At 32.4% G+C, this 18,313-nt stretch overlaps 1 protein-coding gene across 1 annotated transcript; it reads left to right on the top strand.

Annotated features, from left to right (window-relative positions):
- The first annotated feature begins 2,937 nt into the window (after window positions 1-2,937).
- Window positions 2,938-6,036, top strand: LOC114348350 (transmembrane protein 230). Its single transcript, XM_028298934.2, has 2 exons — window positions 2,938-3,220; window positions 3,275-6,036. The coding sequence occupies exons 1-2, from the start codon at window positions 3,187-3,189 to the stop codon at window positions 3,637-3,639; spliced, it is 399 nt and encodes a 132-aa protein (XP_028154735.1). The 5' UTR covers window positions 2,938-3,186; the 3' UTR covers window positions 3,640-6,036.
- Window positions 6,037-18,313: the final 12,277 nt, after the last annotated feature.

Raw genomic sequence — 18,313 nt, 5'->3', positions numbered from 1 at the left:
AATCCGTGTGGTCATCCTTAATCCTTAATCCATTGGTTGAATAGAAGTTTTATTGGCGTCAAGAAATGGATTGTTACATTCTTGTTCTTTTCCCTTCTTTTCGAATTTAACAAAGCCATAATTCGCATCTTGTAAACAAGTAGCCTACTCTCTGAGTGAATTCTAAATAAACTGCTTCTAACAATTTTATAACAGGTAACAGTGCCTTTGTGTAGACAAATAAAAATTATTTTATGACCCATGCATTTGTCGGCCATGCTAAAGATCGAATTGGTATTCGTAACAAAGTAATAAATATATTTATTACCCTAATAATATCTAATCCAGCACTACCGGCCGTTGACGACAAACCATAATACCAAACATAATTTAAATTTTTACTAAATTGTAAAAAAAAAAATTCTTTTACCTGCAAAATATGCTAATAAGCAGTATTATCTATTTAGATCCTATTCCAATAAACAGATAAATTTATTAAGGAGTAAATGGAAATGTTTCGGGAACTTGAATTTATATTCCATAAACCGGGATATTCCTATAACAGGGATTCTAATAAGCGGGTTCGACTGTATATAAAATATTGTTGAAAACGTACTTATACATACCTTGTTATTGTAGAGCTTGGAACTCCTATTTTTTGTACAAAAAAAATACAGAAAAAGGAATAAAATACGTAGAATACAGAGAAGCTCTTATTAGATCGCTATTAGGTCTCGATAACAATTTCAAGGATGGTTGTTTCTGTGTCAATTTCAAGCCAATTCATCAACGTAGTGACAATTCAGAACCCCATTATGCTACTGGTACAGTATCTCAACACTTCCAAGAACGAATACCAAGACCAGATAACCATCATAGAAAGTTCTATTACCTACGCTGTAAACAGTGTTCCAGAGACAAGAAGAGGACAGAAACTCATTGGAGATGTAAGGCATGCCAGGACAATCCACAATCCACTTCTTTGCCCTAGACCATGCTTCGAAAGATGGCATATAGAAAAAAATTAATTTGTTTTGTCCAAAAATGACTTTCTCTAATGTTGCAAATACCTAATAAAACAATTTGACGTAAAATTACATTGAACGGTTGCAGCTGTTGTGTCCCATTAGACATAATATCTTTGCCGGGTGGGACGGTGACGGTTCCTACCGTCATAGTTTTTTTTAGTAAAGTCACTTAATTTTAAGCAGTTATGTCATTTTTAAAAATTTGAGTTCAAAATATTCCATAGTATAATATATAATCAAGTGCGTTGGTTTGGTCGAAAAAAACGTTAGCTGGTGTCCGTCAACGTGTTAAAAATACACAATAATTATTATTCGTATGGGCATTTTGGTATTGCAATTTTTCCATTTAACTGTTTTAAATTTAATGAAACAACATATAAACTAATAAATAATTTATTAACAAATTATCCACCATAATATCTTAATTATTTAACGCTGCCAAAAAGACCAAAAAAACATACGATGTATTGAAAACTTGTACTGGTATCAGAGAGCACAATTAAAAATAGATTTTTGAAGTTATACTTCTTTACGGGCGTAATGACGGTGAAATTTTATACGGGAAAACCTAGCGACCGGGCGCATGCGCATTATAACTTTGTTCTGATTGGATGTTCAAATGACATGACAAAAATTATCCAATATGGCAGCTGTGGCACAGCTGTGGGACTGTGTTTGGTTATAATGTATGCTTGTTGCGTTTTAAAATTTGTAGGAAGAGAAACAACAAACAAAAAGTTAGTTAATGGTTATACTGCCTTTTTAAATAGTTTTCATATTATATTTTTGGACTTATTTACATAGAAGAGATGATTGTTGCATGCCAATGTGAAAGCTCATCAAACTGTGCCTAGTATGAGTGCCGCAGATCTCGCTTATTCAAAGCTAAAGAATCTTTCACTGGTAAGTGTTTTATAAATAGTTGATCAAATTTTGTTATGATATTTGAACATAGCCACTTTGCACGACGCAAGTGATTGCGAAATTTATTAGTCGTTATACGGGCTCCGATACCTTCCTTGAACCTACCAAAATACATAAGTAGTATGTAATACTTTTATTTACATAATTTGATTCTTCTTACTCTATGTTTTGTTGTATTTTTTCAATTCTAAATAATTTCAATTCAAAATCAAAATAATTTGATTTACATAAGTTAAAAATGTCAAAAGATTAATCTGTTTAGTTAGACGATCTTCGCACGTAATGACAAGCTGTCTCTATGGCGAAGTTTTAATGCGGGTGAAACCCAATACAACGCAAATACCAGCCGCGTGGTAAGTTGGTTCGAATCCCAATAGAAACTTTTATTTTTTTATTTTTTTTTATACATTTTATGATTGTAAGTATATTTATTATATAATTTTATTTTCAGAAAATACGTATTTAGTTAAAATTTTTTCCGACAATTAATGTTCAGAAATCATTTGTGGCATTTTTAATGTGTTTGTGTGTGTTTTATTTTTTTATTATTTCAATTTTTGGCACTGTTTTAATAAAAATGTTTGAGAAGTAGTAAGTATAAATTAATTTAATATTTAAATAAAATATAAATAAAAAGTATATTAATTTCGTTTATAATCATATAATCATATAATCATATAATCATATAATAGAAGTATAACTTCTTACGTGCGTACAAAGTACACACACATTCTTTTTTAATTAAAATTATATGTTAAAATAAGTTTAAAATAAATAAATTTTATTTGCTACACTTATTTCAAAAATCAAGACCGGTGCTGCAACATCTATTTAAGCAAAGTCGGATCTGACCACTTGGACCGATAAAATGGCGCAAGGTCACAGAATCGGTCTGACAGCTAAACAATGAAATTTATTGAAGTGCACCTTCGGGTTGTTCGGTGACTCTGCCTTCGGGTTGTTCGGTGGTACAGCTGTCCGTGCGTGACGTTTCACAACTTTTTAGATGTAGATGGCTGTCGTTGGAGGCCAAAAATTAAGAAGAACAGTAAGACCAAATGTCAAAATAATCACTATGACGTCGACGTCTGTCAATGGCATGTTTATTTATTTAATATTTCTAGAGATGGGAAAATATTTTTTCTAGCAAAAGAGAACTGTGTTTAAAAATTGATTTTTACAAATATTGTGATGTTTAATTTTAATATCATATCTACTAATTCTGTTTACTAATTGCAAATTTATTTATTTGCTGATGACAAAGGAAATGAGCCTATATTCATTTACTGGTGAGTTCCTTTCTATTTAAATTCCTTACAACTTAATAAATTTGTATGTTTTAGAATATTTTGATGATATATCAATGTCACGTCGACGAGGAACAAAAAACAATGACATTAACTATTCGAAATTGCCAACAACTGATCAAGGATTTACAGATGCCCAGTTTCAAGCCCCTGCTCAACAAATTCCCTGGAGAGCTATTGTCCTAGCTACCCTACTTCTTGTAGTGGGTACCACTCTTCTAGTATTTGGTAGCATGGTAGTATCCGGACACATAGTTGTTGAGTATGCTAGTCGAATGTGGCCTATGATTGTGTTAGGGATTCTAATGTTTATTCCGGGAGCTTACCATGTGAGAATTGCATATTATGCTTACAAGAAAGTACCTGGGTATTCCTTTGATGATATTCCTGAATTTGAGTAACTTTATTGATGAGAGTTAATCACATTTCACAATATTTTAATTAGGTGACAATGTTAGCATATACAGTAGCATGTCGATAATCCGGACCTCAAAAATCCGGACTGTCAATAATCCGGATTTGTATCTAGCAAAAATATCTGATTCTTTTAAAATAAATTAAGAACTTCGCTGCGAAATACGAACCTCTACCGCAGTTCAAAAATATTGTACACATTTTTTTAAAAGCCCAAATAGTGTCTGATGTTTTTACTGTACACATGGTGCTATTATAAATTAATTACAATACAGTGTTTAAACATAAAAAAATGTTTTGATTAATTTCACCTCTAGACACTTTACTGTACAAGAGAAAACATAAAATTTTAAAACATTTGTTGTACTTTAATGTGTATACTGGCCTTTTTTGAGGTAATTTCGATAATCCGGATAATTTGATAATCCGGATGGGGTCCGGTCCCAATTAATCCGGATTATTGATGTTCTACTGTACATTTAGAAAGTCTTAAAATAGCTGGACAGGCAAAAAGGCTTTATTTTTTTAACAGCTAATATTATTTTACTCACTAAAGTCTTAGGCAGCTTTTTGACAAGATGAAAGGATACACTGTTACTTGTGTGTTGCTCTTATATAAACAATATAAATGCAATTATATAGAAATATTACAAGTGATCTGTATTATCTTGTTATGTAGTTTTTATATTGATTACACTGGCCTGCGTTTCAAAATTTTTTTACAAGGTCAAAGAGTTTTACAGGTGATTTTATACAATGTGTCAATTTGAAAAGGTGCTCTCTATGGAAATTAAAAAAAAAATGTAAAACACTTCAAATTTGTTTGTGAGGGGGACATCTTGTAGACCAGTTTTCAATTAAATTACATCAACCCTCTAGCGGGGCAGACACAACCCCCAAAATCTTTAATGGAAAGGGGGATTGAGTGATACTCATTTTAAAGATCATTTAACCATCTTTTAATAACACCACACATTATATTTATTTTCAGTACTTTTGGAAAAATTAAGTGAAAATGTACAGATATTAAGTATTGAGTTCAGAACTCCAAAATTTTTTGGGGTATTGACTCCAAATTGAATTTTTTTTGGAGTATATCTATCCTTGTTAAGTACACCATCTTTTCACAAATTCAATAAGAGGTAAGTAATAAAAGATTGCAGAAACTGCAGACTGCAACCTAAACAATTCAGTCATTGCTCACCAGTTAAGAAACCTTGAATCCAAACCTACATGATGGTGTCTATTTTCTACCAGTGTCTGATGATCATCTTAAAAGTGGGAAACACTGTGGGAACATGTCATAGTTTAACAGGAACACAAACTTTTATATGGGAAGGAGAGTACATTCATTTCTTTCAGTGTGTTTTATGCAGCTTGCATTTCAGTGTGTATTTCAGTATGTATTATAATATTATGTATTGAATAGAGTGCACTCTGTTTCAAATATGTAAACTTATGTTATAGTAAAGAAGAGTTGGTAAAATGTGTAAATGAAAACAGTAATGTGTGCTGAAAATGAAGTGCCTTAAAAAATATAGGAACTTATTTATTTGATAGATTTATTAGATATAACAATGACAAATAGCTGGAATTTTACCTAGCAGCACTAAGTTAAACACATTAATTGTTTATTGTCTTCAAAAATCACTATTACTTTAATCTTTGTGGTTTTTACCATAATATTTAAAAACATTCTTATTTAGTTTATTTGGAATATTTAAATTATTTAAAATTATTTATTTTATCCCTATACTTATTGTCATATACCTACTTATGCCATGAAAAAAAGCACTTGGTATAGTTAATGCAATATTTTCATTCTCAAGAGGTCACATTCTAGATCTAGCATGATTTATAATTTGTAGTTGTAGACAAAAAATGTTTATTACACTTAATAAAACTAGTCAATTCACAATAGGACTTTTCAACAATTCTCATTTGTTTCGAGCGTCTGTCATATGTTGTATAATCCGTGAATAATATTAATATACACGGATTATACTACAATATATGATAGCAGCTCGAAACAAATGAGAATCATTGAAAAGTCCTATAAATGTTGCTTTATACAACTTTTTAACGCTTCTCATTTGTTTCGAGCATCAGTCATATGTCGGATAATCTATGTATAATATTAATATATGACATATGACACAAGCTCGAAACAAATAAGCATTGAAAAGTCCTATTGTACGCATTTTATATGAATATTTTAAATTTAAATAGTTAGAAATAGGTATAATATTTATTTGTTTTATACATTTTTGTACCTGTCACTTATAGCAAGTAGGTATCTAAAAAAAAAACTAAATAATATAAACACCAACTTAAATGCAAGCTATGTATGTATAAAGAACAATAAAAATATTTATATTTGTTCATTTTTATTTTAGATTTATACTTATTGTAGATTCTAATGTAAATGGTATAGTAGAGTATAGAGCAATCATTAAGTGAATATCCCATTTAATTAGTACTAAAATCAATCAGATTTATATGAAACAATCAATATGGAACGGCTATACCTATTAGTATACACATTAGTATATATAATTAGTATTTTCGTTTCTGCACAACCAATCCGGCCCCTCCCACCATCTAGATTCGAACAGTTCCGACCATAACCTCTTGATGGAAGGTGGCAGTGTTGAGAGAACCAAGTTCATCCTTCAAATACTCAGGATTGGCTACAGAAGAATTATCAACAAACAACAAAAATGAAATCATAGATGCACTGAAATTAGTAACCTAACAAAGTTTCAACTACTACATATAAACATATACAACACCACACTGTACCAATATGTCCTCTCTGTATACCCTTTACCTACAACATCAGCTCCAAACAAAATTTCAATTAGTGCTATCTGTCCTACGAAATATTTATGTTACTGAGTTCCTCAACCCAAGGGTCGTCATAAACAGGAGAGACGTCTGCACACATTGTTGGTTGACGTAAGGCATCAAATGGTTTGGTCGAGCTTCACTCGTAAATTCCTCGTACAATACTTGTTTAGTGTTATGTACACTCATTACGTTTATTCGCAGAGTTTGTAAAAATAAACTGTACTCGTACTGTTCAAATTAGCAAGCGTCTGATCCGCAGCTAATATCTGAGCGGCTAATACTGAGGTCAATTTTATTAACCCTTTCAGCTCCGCTGTAATATTTCCAGCCTTAGTTCCTGTGCCGGCAGACATAATTTCGTTTGAATACCTACTTATGTTTACGCTTACGCGTCCACTGCACTGATCTAGAGTCATACTTTAACGCGCGTTCGCGTCACCGGAGCTGAGAGTGTTAATAGCCAATTCAACATCAAAACAGCATGGGTTTACAATGCAATATAGTACAGTTCCATTGTTGTCTACATTTTTTAGAATGTCCTACTTTCAGACATCGAAAACGGCCTTTCTTTTCTAACAGTGTTTATGCTTTCATGCTGCCCTTCACCAAAAATACACCTGCAAACCTCATAATTTATTGACCTAGCAGCTGCAGCAGCTATGGGCTGATCAGTTTCTTGCTTAGGTAATCTTACATTTTTCTTAAGCTATTGGATATATTTTTATTTTCACTCTGTAAATTAAAACCATCTGTTGCTAAATCAATTTTTCGTTAATTTTGAACATGAAGTTTTTTGAAGTCAAAGTTTTCAATCTAATAAAATATAGATAAAATAATATTAAATTAAAAACTTTATTCGGACCATTTTTCTGGTTACACCCAGTGGCGTGCTGGAACTTTTCAAGCGGCCCGGTGATTTTATAGAAAAGCGGCCCCCCATCCTCATTTTACCTTCTATTATCAGGATGTTTTATTCGTTATTTATAAAATCAAAAAAACAAAAATATATATTATTTTTAAATCAAACATAAAACTTTGAATTCAATGATTTTTTAATTTGCTATATTTTTTTATTTAAGAATTAAGCAGTCTCATAAAATAATGTATGACATGTATGACATATTGTATGTAGTAAGGCAGAAACCATAACTTCCTGAATAAATATAATATGAATTTGATGTAATTAAGATAAAAGTAAAATAAAATTTTGAGAATTTTTCAATTATGTATTAAGTTGAATTTTATTAAATCAATTATACAAGAGAGTAGAAATACCAGTACAGTGCAAATACTTTAATTTAACAATATTTAAAATGTTAATACAACGCAATAATCTAAACATTCTTTTGCAATTATTTTATAAAATAATTATTTAACTCTCGATCAATAAATTCCGCATTAAACCAACTTTTTGAGCAAATTCGTCAATTATTTCATCATTTTTAAGCTCATACAAAACTTCCTTTTCTATAGCCATTAGCATAAATGTTTCCAAGTGATCTTGTGTTAAAGTACTTATTAACCGATTGTTTCAACCTTTTCAACGTTGAAAAGCTTCTATCGCAAGAAACTTGTGTCACTGAAAGAGTTAATAAATGCTTATATACTATTTGGATAAGCACACAGATATACATAAGTTGTACTTATGCAAAAAAGCATCACAGCAAGCTATACAATCTTTACATTTTTTAGTACCACATGGAAGTGAAGTTTTCACGATATCAACATTGTCATTTGTTACATCATGTTCATTCACTTAGATTAATAATATCATCCTTCATACTTTCTGCGGAATGGGACGTTTCGATGCCGCCGGTTCATCGCCAGTCCATTTCATCGCAGTCATATCTCGCATTTCCTAGAATTCCTAATTAATACTAAAAATAACTAATAATTGTAACTGTCGAAAATTCGGAAATATATCAGATAGCGATTATTTGACTGGCGATGAATCGGCTGGCATCGGCATCGAACTGGCGGCATCGAAACGGCGGCGATGAAACGTCCTAGACCCTACTTTCTGTAGACTGAACATACTCATCATTAATTCGATCTTCTATAATTGCAGTATTTTGCAAAATCCTACTTTTTAACACACATTTATCAGCAAAATCCACTAGTTCTTCTCTAACTGCAGTTAAGGCGCGTTTATACGTATCCAGTAACTGGCGCCAGTCACACTGACACGACAGCGCTGGCATGGAAATGGCATCATGTAAACACTTTTTTGTGCCAGTCCAGCGCTGTCTGCCAGCGCTGTCTCGAATAGAAAGGTGGTCTATTTTTCATGCCACTGGCATTTCAGTGAGACTGGCCCCAGTTACTGGATACGTGTAAACGTTACTTTAGGGTATCGATAATGGTATCGGTTATGGCAATCGCAGATATGGTCGGATAAAAATTTCTTAATTTTTCAGTAAATGATTTAAATGCCGTTAAAGGTATACCAGCCTTACACCTAAAGGTAGAAAGGCTTAGGACTAAGTAAGTAAGTAAGTAAAGGTATACCATTTTTTATTGTATCAAAATTTCTAGGATGTAGAGTGCTTAAATCATCATAAAACGATTTCTATTGATCAAATCGTTTTTCGATACTTGCAATAATTCGGTCAAAATTGTGCAAGACGTTTTTCCATTTTTTATTCTGCAGAGTACATACATGTTTGAAGGAAATTGAAAAACCATAAATATACTTGTATGTATTAAAATAAATATTATATGTCGCAAAATATTATTTATGTATTATATAGTCTTATTCATTTACTTAACTATATTTTACAATTAAAAAATTAACATTAACAAAATTAACATTCGATTAAAAATTAAAAATATTTTTTTTTGGTTATATCTAAAATTTTTTGTGAAAAAAACCTATTTGACCGGCCTCAAGAGGCCGCGGCCTCTCGGTGATTGCACCGATTCATTTATATAGCCAGCACGCCACTGGTTACACCTCCGTGGCTTCTAAAAATGCAAGCCAAAAGGATGCTGGACCAAAAGAAGATGAGGGAATATTACAATTTGCAATTCATAACTCACCTGTTCAGCGCGGAAAAATTCCAACGAAAAATGGACCCTTATACTCAGATAGGAGTAAAGTAATAGAAATAAAAATTTTAATTTCGTTGCAAAACGAAACCAAAGCCGTCTTATATTTCAGTTCGTTAGATACCTAGTCATTCTCTGAACGAATTGAAAATTAAGACGGCTTTGGTTTCGTTTGCAACGAATGAAAATGTTTATTTATTTTTATTAAGTTTTTTGTTTTTGGAAGTGTGGGATCGTACACATTGCTATAAGACGAACAGGCTTTTTAATGGAATGTAGCCTGTTTATGACTTTTTTGGACGAAGTTCCTGTTCACAGATTTTGTTCTTATAACTGGGGGAATCTTATAACTTAGGGGAATCGCCAGGTGTTGTAGTTTGTCCGGTTTTTGAAAGTTTTAGTTTTTGAGAGCTGTTTAGGAGGCAGTAGATGCTTCATTTGTACTATATAACGGGTAGAATATAGGTTTTTGTAAGTGTGAATGGTTAAATAAAAAAAAATATTTAATCAGGAGTATCAGGACAGACCATTTAAATATTTTCAAATCCAACCCTACTTTCGATTGTTTACGAGAAAATGGGGAGAGCTTCATTGACATGTGTCTCCAGTTTTTTTTCTTCTTCATGTGCCGTGCTCGATTATCGAACGTTGGCTATCAAATTGGCTATAGCAATTTTGTTAACGGCAGCTCGGAAAAGCGATGCAGAGAATCTGTTATACCATTCTCTCAGCAGGTTTTTAAGCCATGACGTTCCTCTTCGACCTGGCCCTCTTCTTCCGTCTACTTTGCCTTGTATTATTAAATGGAGTATATTATATCTCTCTGGGTGTCGCATAACATGGCCAAAATATTCAAGTTTTCGATTTTTAACTGTTCTGACGACTTCCGTGACCTCCCATCCGGTGCAAAACAACTTCGTTACGAACTCTATCCACCCAACTTATTCATAGGATTCTTCGGTATACCCAAATTTCAAAGGCTTCCAATTTCTTGAGAAGAGTATCTGTTAAAGTCCAACCTTCGACACCGTACAAAAGAGTAGAAAGCACATAACATCTCACTAATCTAATTTTAAGATTCAAAGGAATGTTGTTTCCACATAAAAGTTTGTTTATCTTAAATAATGCAGCTCTGGCCTTCTCTATACGTATTCTAATTTCTTTGCTCATGTCCCAGTTCTCATTTAGATTACAACCAAGGTAGGTGATACTGTTAGTTCTCTCTAATTGTTCACCATAAGCTGTTACTACTTCCGGTTGTATTGGCGTCTTACTGACAATCATCACCTTGGTCTTTGCGGTGTTTAGCTTCAGTCCATATTCATCACACGTTGTGGTAATCCTATTAATCAGATGTTGAAGTTCCTCATAATTGCTTGCATTTAACACCATATCATCCGCATGTCTCAAATTATTAATATTGACGCCATTCATTTTGATACCACATTGAGCATTATCCACTGCTTTATTGAAAACAAACTCAGAATAGATGTTAAATATTAGTGGGGACAAAATGCAGCCCTGCCTTACTCCTCTTCGTATTTGAAGTTCTTCAGACGTGTCCCGGCCAATCCTGATGTTTGCACGTTGATGTCAGTAAAGATTTTTGATAATGCGTAGGTCTTTATCATCAATACCTTCTTTCTGAAGAATAGCAATCATTTCAGTATGTTTCACCCGATCAAAGGCCTTCTCAAAGTCAATGAAACACATATAGACCGTATGTCTGACATCTCTGCATCTCTGTACCATAACCTGAATACTAAACAGTGCTTCTCTGGTCCCAAGGTTATTGCGGAATCCAAACTGTGTATCACCAAGGTGTTCTTCTATTTTTTGGTACATCCTAGAGTGCAAAATTCGTAGAAATATCTTTAAAACATGACTCATCAAGCTAATAGTTCGGTAGTCACTACATCTTTTCGCGTTTGCTTTTTTAGGTATCGTCAATCCCAGGTATTACCCAATTTAGGTATCGTTAATACCAGTTTTACCAATATGAAATACATAATTTAAAATAGAAGAACAAAACCTATTCAGTGGTTATACGAGGAGCAAAGGTGAATTGAGCTCAATTGGTAGAAACTTGAAATAAAAAAAAAATTTAACAGAAAGTTAACCAGTGAACAGAATTTACAGTTACAGATGAATATTACAACAAAATTATTATTCAAAGGTAACAAAAATGTAACATTTATAACGTTACAACATACATACTAGGTGATTCTAAGGTCGCAGATTTAATAAAAATCTGTTATACGTTTGAGAAAACATTACCTACATTGGCCATAATGATGACCGTCCTTCCCCTAACTATGTTTCTAACTTTGTGTCTCTATCCAAGTTTATATCTGTACGTACGTTAATAATGTAGTTATGGACACGATCACTATAGTTATTGGAAAGTTAGCTAAATTTAATTATCGTTGTTCGTGGAGAACTCAGATTAGAAAATCTAATTTTCAAAATATGCATTAACTCCATAGGAAATTATAGATATCTGCTGATTCAAACGTGAAATTTGAAATTGCACCTAATTTGCGATCCCTTTATTGGATAAATACGGTTATGGATACGCCTTTGACTCTAAATGGAATTAGAGAATTGGATGATGATAACGTTTAAAGCGAAATTTGCTGAATTATTAGACCCGCGACCCGACTCATGGCTGATGTTCATAAATTTACGTCAGTTTATGATCGAGTTTCTGTTTTTATACCTGCTCTTAAATGTTATTTTACGAAGTAGACGAAAACATTCTTTTAAATGTAATGGAACTAAAGTTTTTTATTTACAGTGGAACCTCGATAACTCGGATTAATTAGGACCGCGGTCGATCCGAGTTATCGAAAATCCGGGTTAGCCGGAGAATATGGTAAAAATTAATAAAATACGGTATACTTACAGATAAACTCCGTTATAATTGAAATAACATGAAATATATTATATATGCACAATACCTACACATCTAAATTACTAAAAACACACAAACACAAACCTAAGCAAACGGAAGCGAACAATACAAGACTGTACTACACACAATAGAAAAGTGAAAACTAAGACCATTGTTTAAACAATAATTTTTTAAATAGTCTTTTATTCTTTTTTAAACAATGCTAAGACAGTTTAAAATAAATACATAAAGAAATACTACAACAGGTGCCTCTTGTTAACGATAATCCGAGAATGAACGTCGCTCTGCAGCCGGCGCGCGGCGCTGTGTGCCATGAGTCATTTTTACTATCGTATAAATCAAATTACACAAATACACATTATCTCTTAAATATTATATTACATACATTTTTATTGTTGAAATGTTGAAATCTGTCCGGGTTAGCCGGACTTCCGGGTTATCGGGGCCGACTTATCGGGGTTCCACTGTACTTCTTAAATCGATTTTTTTCTTACACATCTGTTTCTAATATGCAAATGGTTTATTTAACTCGAACAATATTATGTCTGTATTTTAAAATAAACTGCTCGTCACAAGTTAGGGATATAGAAAATTCTGCTGATTTTCATAGTTGGTTTTTTCGCGAACAGCCGGATTCCGCTATTTTTTTTCATTTTAGACTTTTCTTTAGTATTTACACAGTTGTGCAAAGGTTTACTCAAACTTATTTTTTGTACTTATACCGGGTGGAAGAAAAAATATGTTTTTCTTGTGTTAAGTTTGAGACACCCTGTAGGGAGAACGAGGTACAAATGTGAGTATACATCAGAATAATATTGTAGTCTTGTTTTGTGAACATGCTGTTGTTTGAATGTCCCTGATATCTTTAGAAACAAAAAAAAATAGACGGTTTTGTAATTTAACATTTGTTTTAACTGAAACAAAAGTTTGAGACACCTTGTAGGGAGAAAAAGGCACAAAGGTTAGTATACCTCGATATTATCTTATAGTCTCATATTTTTTGAATGTTTTATTTTTTTAATTTCTCTGATATCTTTAATAACAAAGAAACTAGACGGAATTAATATGTTTTTCTATGTTTCACTTGTGTGATGTGACGCATGTCGTCAGTTAAACACACATTAAAGAGTAATATTGTCTAGATTCTTTGTTATTAAAGATATCAGAGAAATTAAAAAAAATAAATATTCACAAAATATGAGACTACAACGAAATATAGAGGTATACTCACCTTTGTGCCTTTTTCTCCCTACAAGGTGTCTCAAACTTTTGTTTCGGTTAAAACACATGTTAAATTACAAAACCGTCTATTTTTTTATTTCTAAAGATATCAGGGACATTTAAAAAACAAAATGTTCACAAAACATAAGACTACAATACGATTTCGATATATACTTTCATTTGTACCTCCTCCACCCTACAGGGCGTCTCAAACTTAACATAAGAAAAACATTTCTTTTCTTCCACCCGGTATAAGTACGAAAAATAGTTTGAGTAAACCTTTGCATAACTGCGTAAATACTAAAGAAAAGTCTAAAATAATAAAAAAAAAAATAGTGGAATCCGTTAATCTGTTCACGAAAAAATCTACTATAAAAATTCAGCAGAATTTTCTATATCCCTAACTTTTGACGAGCAGTTTACATTAGCTAGATAAAAATCATATTATTAATTTAGTATCTACACTCAAACAAACTCATATGGAATCACTATGTATTTGAAACCTGGAGCCTTTGGAAGATATAGGGGAGATTTGGGTATGATGGTCCCCTTTTCGTAATTGTTAAATAACAAGAAAACCATTCAACTTAAAAGGGCCTTGAAAGGTCAGTAGGTGGATAAATTTATGTTCTTTTTTGTAATTAAAACATTATTTGGTTGTATGAAACAAATTCTAATATATCGCTTTTATAAAAAAAATTGGAAGTGGGCCATCATATCTTTGTACATGGATATGATGGCCCCCCTTACAATGGATATTATGATGTATGGGACATTAAGGTTAATAATTGGTTAGAAGCTTTTTATTTATAGTACCTATATTATCAGTAGTAATTGCACAAGAGCTCTAAAATTCTATATTAATTTTAGAGATCGAGTGCAATTTGTTGCGATTATTTCATGAATAAAACTGTTAAAAACCAAAATTTTATTGTAATTTATTTATGTAAGTACAAATTAGTACAATATTAAACACACAGTTGTTATAAATATTTTACGGTTAAAACTAATCACTTTTATAATTTTTAAAACATTAATTGTCATTAATGTCACTGAATGTATTTTTTCGTAGCAACGAAGGGCATCTGACGTAATATACTTGACGACGGGCAATTATCAGTAGTAATTGCACAAGAGCTCTGAAATTATTGAATTTTTCCCGAGTGACACTTTGACAGTTTTAATTTCACGAGCCGAAGGCGAGTGAAATTATGTCAAAGTGTCACGAGAGCAAAAATTCTATATTAATTTCAGAGGTCGGGTGCAATTTGTTGCGATTATTTCATGAATAAAACTGTTCAAAACCAAAATTTTATTGTAATTTATTTATGTAAGTACCATTAAACACACAGTTTTTATAAATATTTGACGATTGAAAGTCATCACTTTTATAATTTTTAAAACATTAATTGTCATTAATGTCACTGAATGTATTTTTTCGAAGCAACGAAGGGCATCTGACGTAATATACTTAACGACGGGAGGTTATCAAAAATTATCGATTTAATTCAGATTTCTGTAGCTTTCTATTGGTCAGAATCTCCTATGAATGAAATAATCAGTAGTAATTGCACAAGAGCTCTAAAATTATCGAATTTTTCCCGATGACACTTTCGACACTACCCTTCGGGTCGTGAAATTATGTCAAAGTGTCACGAGGGCAAAAATTCGATAATAATTTTCGAGATCGAGTGCAATTTGTTGTGATTATTTCATGAAAAAAACTGTTGAAACCAAAATTTTATTGTAATTTATTTATGTAAGTACAAATTAGTACAATTAAACACACAGTTGTTATAAATATTTGACGGTTGAAAGTCATCACTTTTATAATTTTTAAAACATTAATTGTCATTAATGTCACTGAATGTATTTTTTCGTAGCAACGAAGGGCATCTGACGTAATATACTTGACGACGGGATATTATCAAAAATTATCGGGTATAATATCACAAGAGAGTGAGAATAAATTAAAAATAATGCGACAGTTTTTCGAAAATTTGTTGTCTGGCAATAGACACGAGAGCCCGCAGGGCTCGAGTGGCTATTGCCCAATGACAACAAATTTGAGTAAAAATGAAGCATTATTTTCTTATTTATTTTTACTGTCTTTCGTAAGATTATTTTTTAATACGTATATTATGGATATTTTCTTAAATGTGACTGTTGTCAAAACTAGAAAACTGGTTGCCATTAAACAGAAACAATCTACTTAAAAAAATTATATCGGTAATTTTCTACAGTAAATAATTCTCAGTATAATTTTAAGCTGATTGGACAGAATTAAACACGTGATCAAATATCTTACTGTACGATTGGAAGTTAAAATCATTAAAAAATAATCAGCTTAATTTTTATTTCTGTAGCTTTCTATTGGTCAGAATCTCCTATGAATGAAATAATCACTATAACAATACCTTTGATATGTGTTTTCACCTATAATAAAGTCAAATAACGTTAATAATTTGTATAAACAAAGTAGAATATTTTAATAGAAGACAACTTAATTTTTGCAGATGTCACACATGTAAGTTTTAGCCCTCCTATTAACACCGGCGCATTCCGTGTGCGCCCACATATTGCATAATTGACCCCTTATCCAAAAATCAGATTTTCTTGACTGTAAATATAGGCCGTTACAAAAGATACAAGCCGCATCCTCGTCATCATGTTGCAGAAATGGCTTGATATCCTCAGGTGCCTCGTCAAGTTTGAGGTCCTTTCTTGCTTTTTTGGCGGCTTTCCTTTGTTCGATTTCTTTCTTTTCCCTTTGAGTTTTTCTGGCCTCTTCCAAATTGGGTGTTGTGTTGATAGCTCCATGAGCAGACTTGTTGGTCCTTTTTCTCTTTTGTGATTGAGTAACCACTGGTATAGGTCTTCTATCAATTCCATAGTCGTACTTATTTTTTTTTCGAGTTGCTTATGGATCGCTGTAGAAGTTGAGGCTTGTTCTTGTACAGGACGTTCTGCAAACACATTTTCTTCGTTTAATGTAACGCCTGAATTTTCTGGATCATAGTTGTTATTATTCACCATCTCAGCTGCTGTCCCATCTGAAATATCGGTTGTTTTTGATGGAGTAAACATCCACTCAGGAAATATGTTTGCATTAAAGGGATGTATTCCTGTTTTTTGAAAGCCACTCGTTGCATTGCCTACTGTTGCAGCTTTGGCATATACCTGGCTAAATATTTCTCCAATTTGAAAGTGGTTTACTGTACGGCCGGGATTTTGTAACATCCATGTTCTTATGGATTGGTTATAAAAGGTCGTTAGAGGGCCAAAAACACTCACGTCAAGGGGTTGAACTCTGTGGGTACAGTGGGGCGGGAAGCAAAATAGTAGGATACCCAAACGCCGTTACCATATCGACAATACGAGATTTCATGAGGGGACCATCAAGTCGAGGGGACCATCATACCCGAAATTCCCCTAGGTTTAAATATTTTAGTTGAAACGATAAGAAGAAATGTTGCTATGCGCAAGGACTATCTATATAGCAGGAGGAAGTTACAGGAGTAAATTGGTGTCTTCAACACCAAAACTGGGATATTGGAAATTGGAAAAGTGTGCTAGTTTCAAACGAAAGTAGGATATAAAAAATCAGATGATTAACGAATTCGTGTAAGAGAGCGAGGAAGACATACTATGGGCTAATTAGCAAAATACAAGGAATAGCTATTTGTATAACAAGGGAGGAAAGTGCTAATTTTCCTCCCGAGAATGAAGTTTACTGCCCGACGCGTAGCGGAGGGCAGTAATCATTCAAGGGAGGAAAAGGCACTTTACTCCCATGTTATACATATGGTTTTTCCACCTTCCTCAAATAACAAGTCATTTTTTCATTTTTACTTAATTTATTTATGTAACTAACCAACAAAATTTATTAGAACTAAAATTAACAAGTAGGTACAATATAACTGTCAACTGTCAAATATAAGTCAAATTATTAATGTAAACATTGTTAAATCAGAATAACAATTTACTGTTTTTTACCATTCTGCAAAATACAGAGTGTTTTTAGATAAACGTTAAAATGTATAGATACTTACGTAATAGAAAATAGATATTGTACAGGGCGTCAACAAGTTATATTTCATGAATGAAATACCATGACGTCACTTTTACTTTTCCTCCCTAGGGAGGAAAAATATTTTCCTCCCTAGGGAGGAAAAGTACAACTTTGCTCCCTACAATCAGGTCCGGAAAGGTATACTTTCGGTAGAGGTAGGTGGAAAAAGTTATTTACCAGCAGTTTTGTTGCTGGAATCGAATCTTATGATTGTATATATTAATAATATAGGTATGCAAAGTCCACAGATAGTGTGCTACTTTTTTTATAAACAAAATGTCTCCCGAAAATCGTGTTTTTTTTTTCAATTTTTGCTCTATAACTCCAAAGATTTTAACTTTACACCAAAAACACCCAAATAAAAATTCACTGCAATTAAATTCTGCATAGAGACGTGTTTTTCCCGATTTACTTTGACGAAAATTTTCCCTGGAAAATGCGGGTATTTCCAACAAAATCTTTAATTTTCAACTAAAATTTTAGGTAAGTAATTGTTTATCAATAATTAAATAACTTGGTAATCTAAAAGCTCTTTCCGTACAGATTATAACACCAG

This window comes from Diabrotica virgifera, chromosome 2, assembly GCF_917563875.1.
Source record: "Diabrotica virgifera virgifera chromosome 2, PGI_DIABVI_V3a".
Classification (NCBI taxonomy): Eukaryota; Metazoa; Arthropoda; class Insecta; order Coleoptera; family Chrysomelidae; genus Diabrotica; species Diabrotica virgifera.
This window is presented reverse-complemented; position numbering and strand designations above follow the sequence as displayed.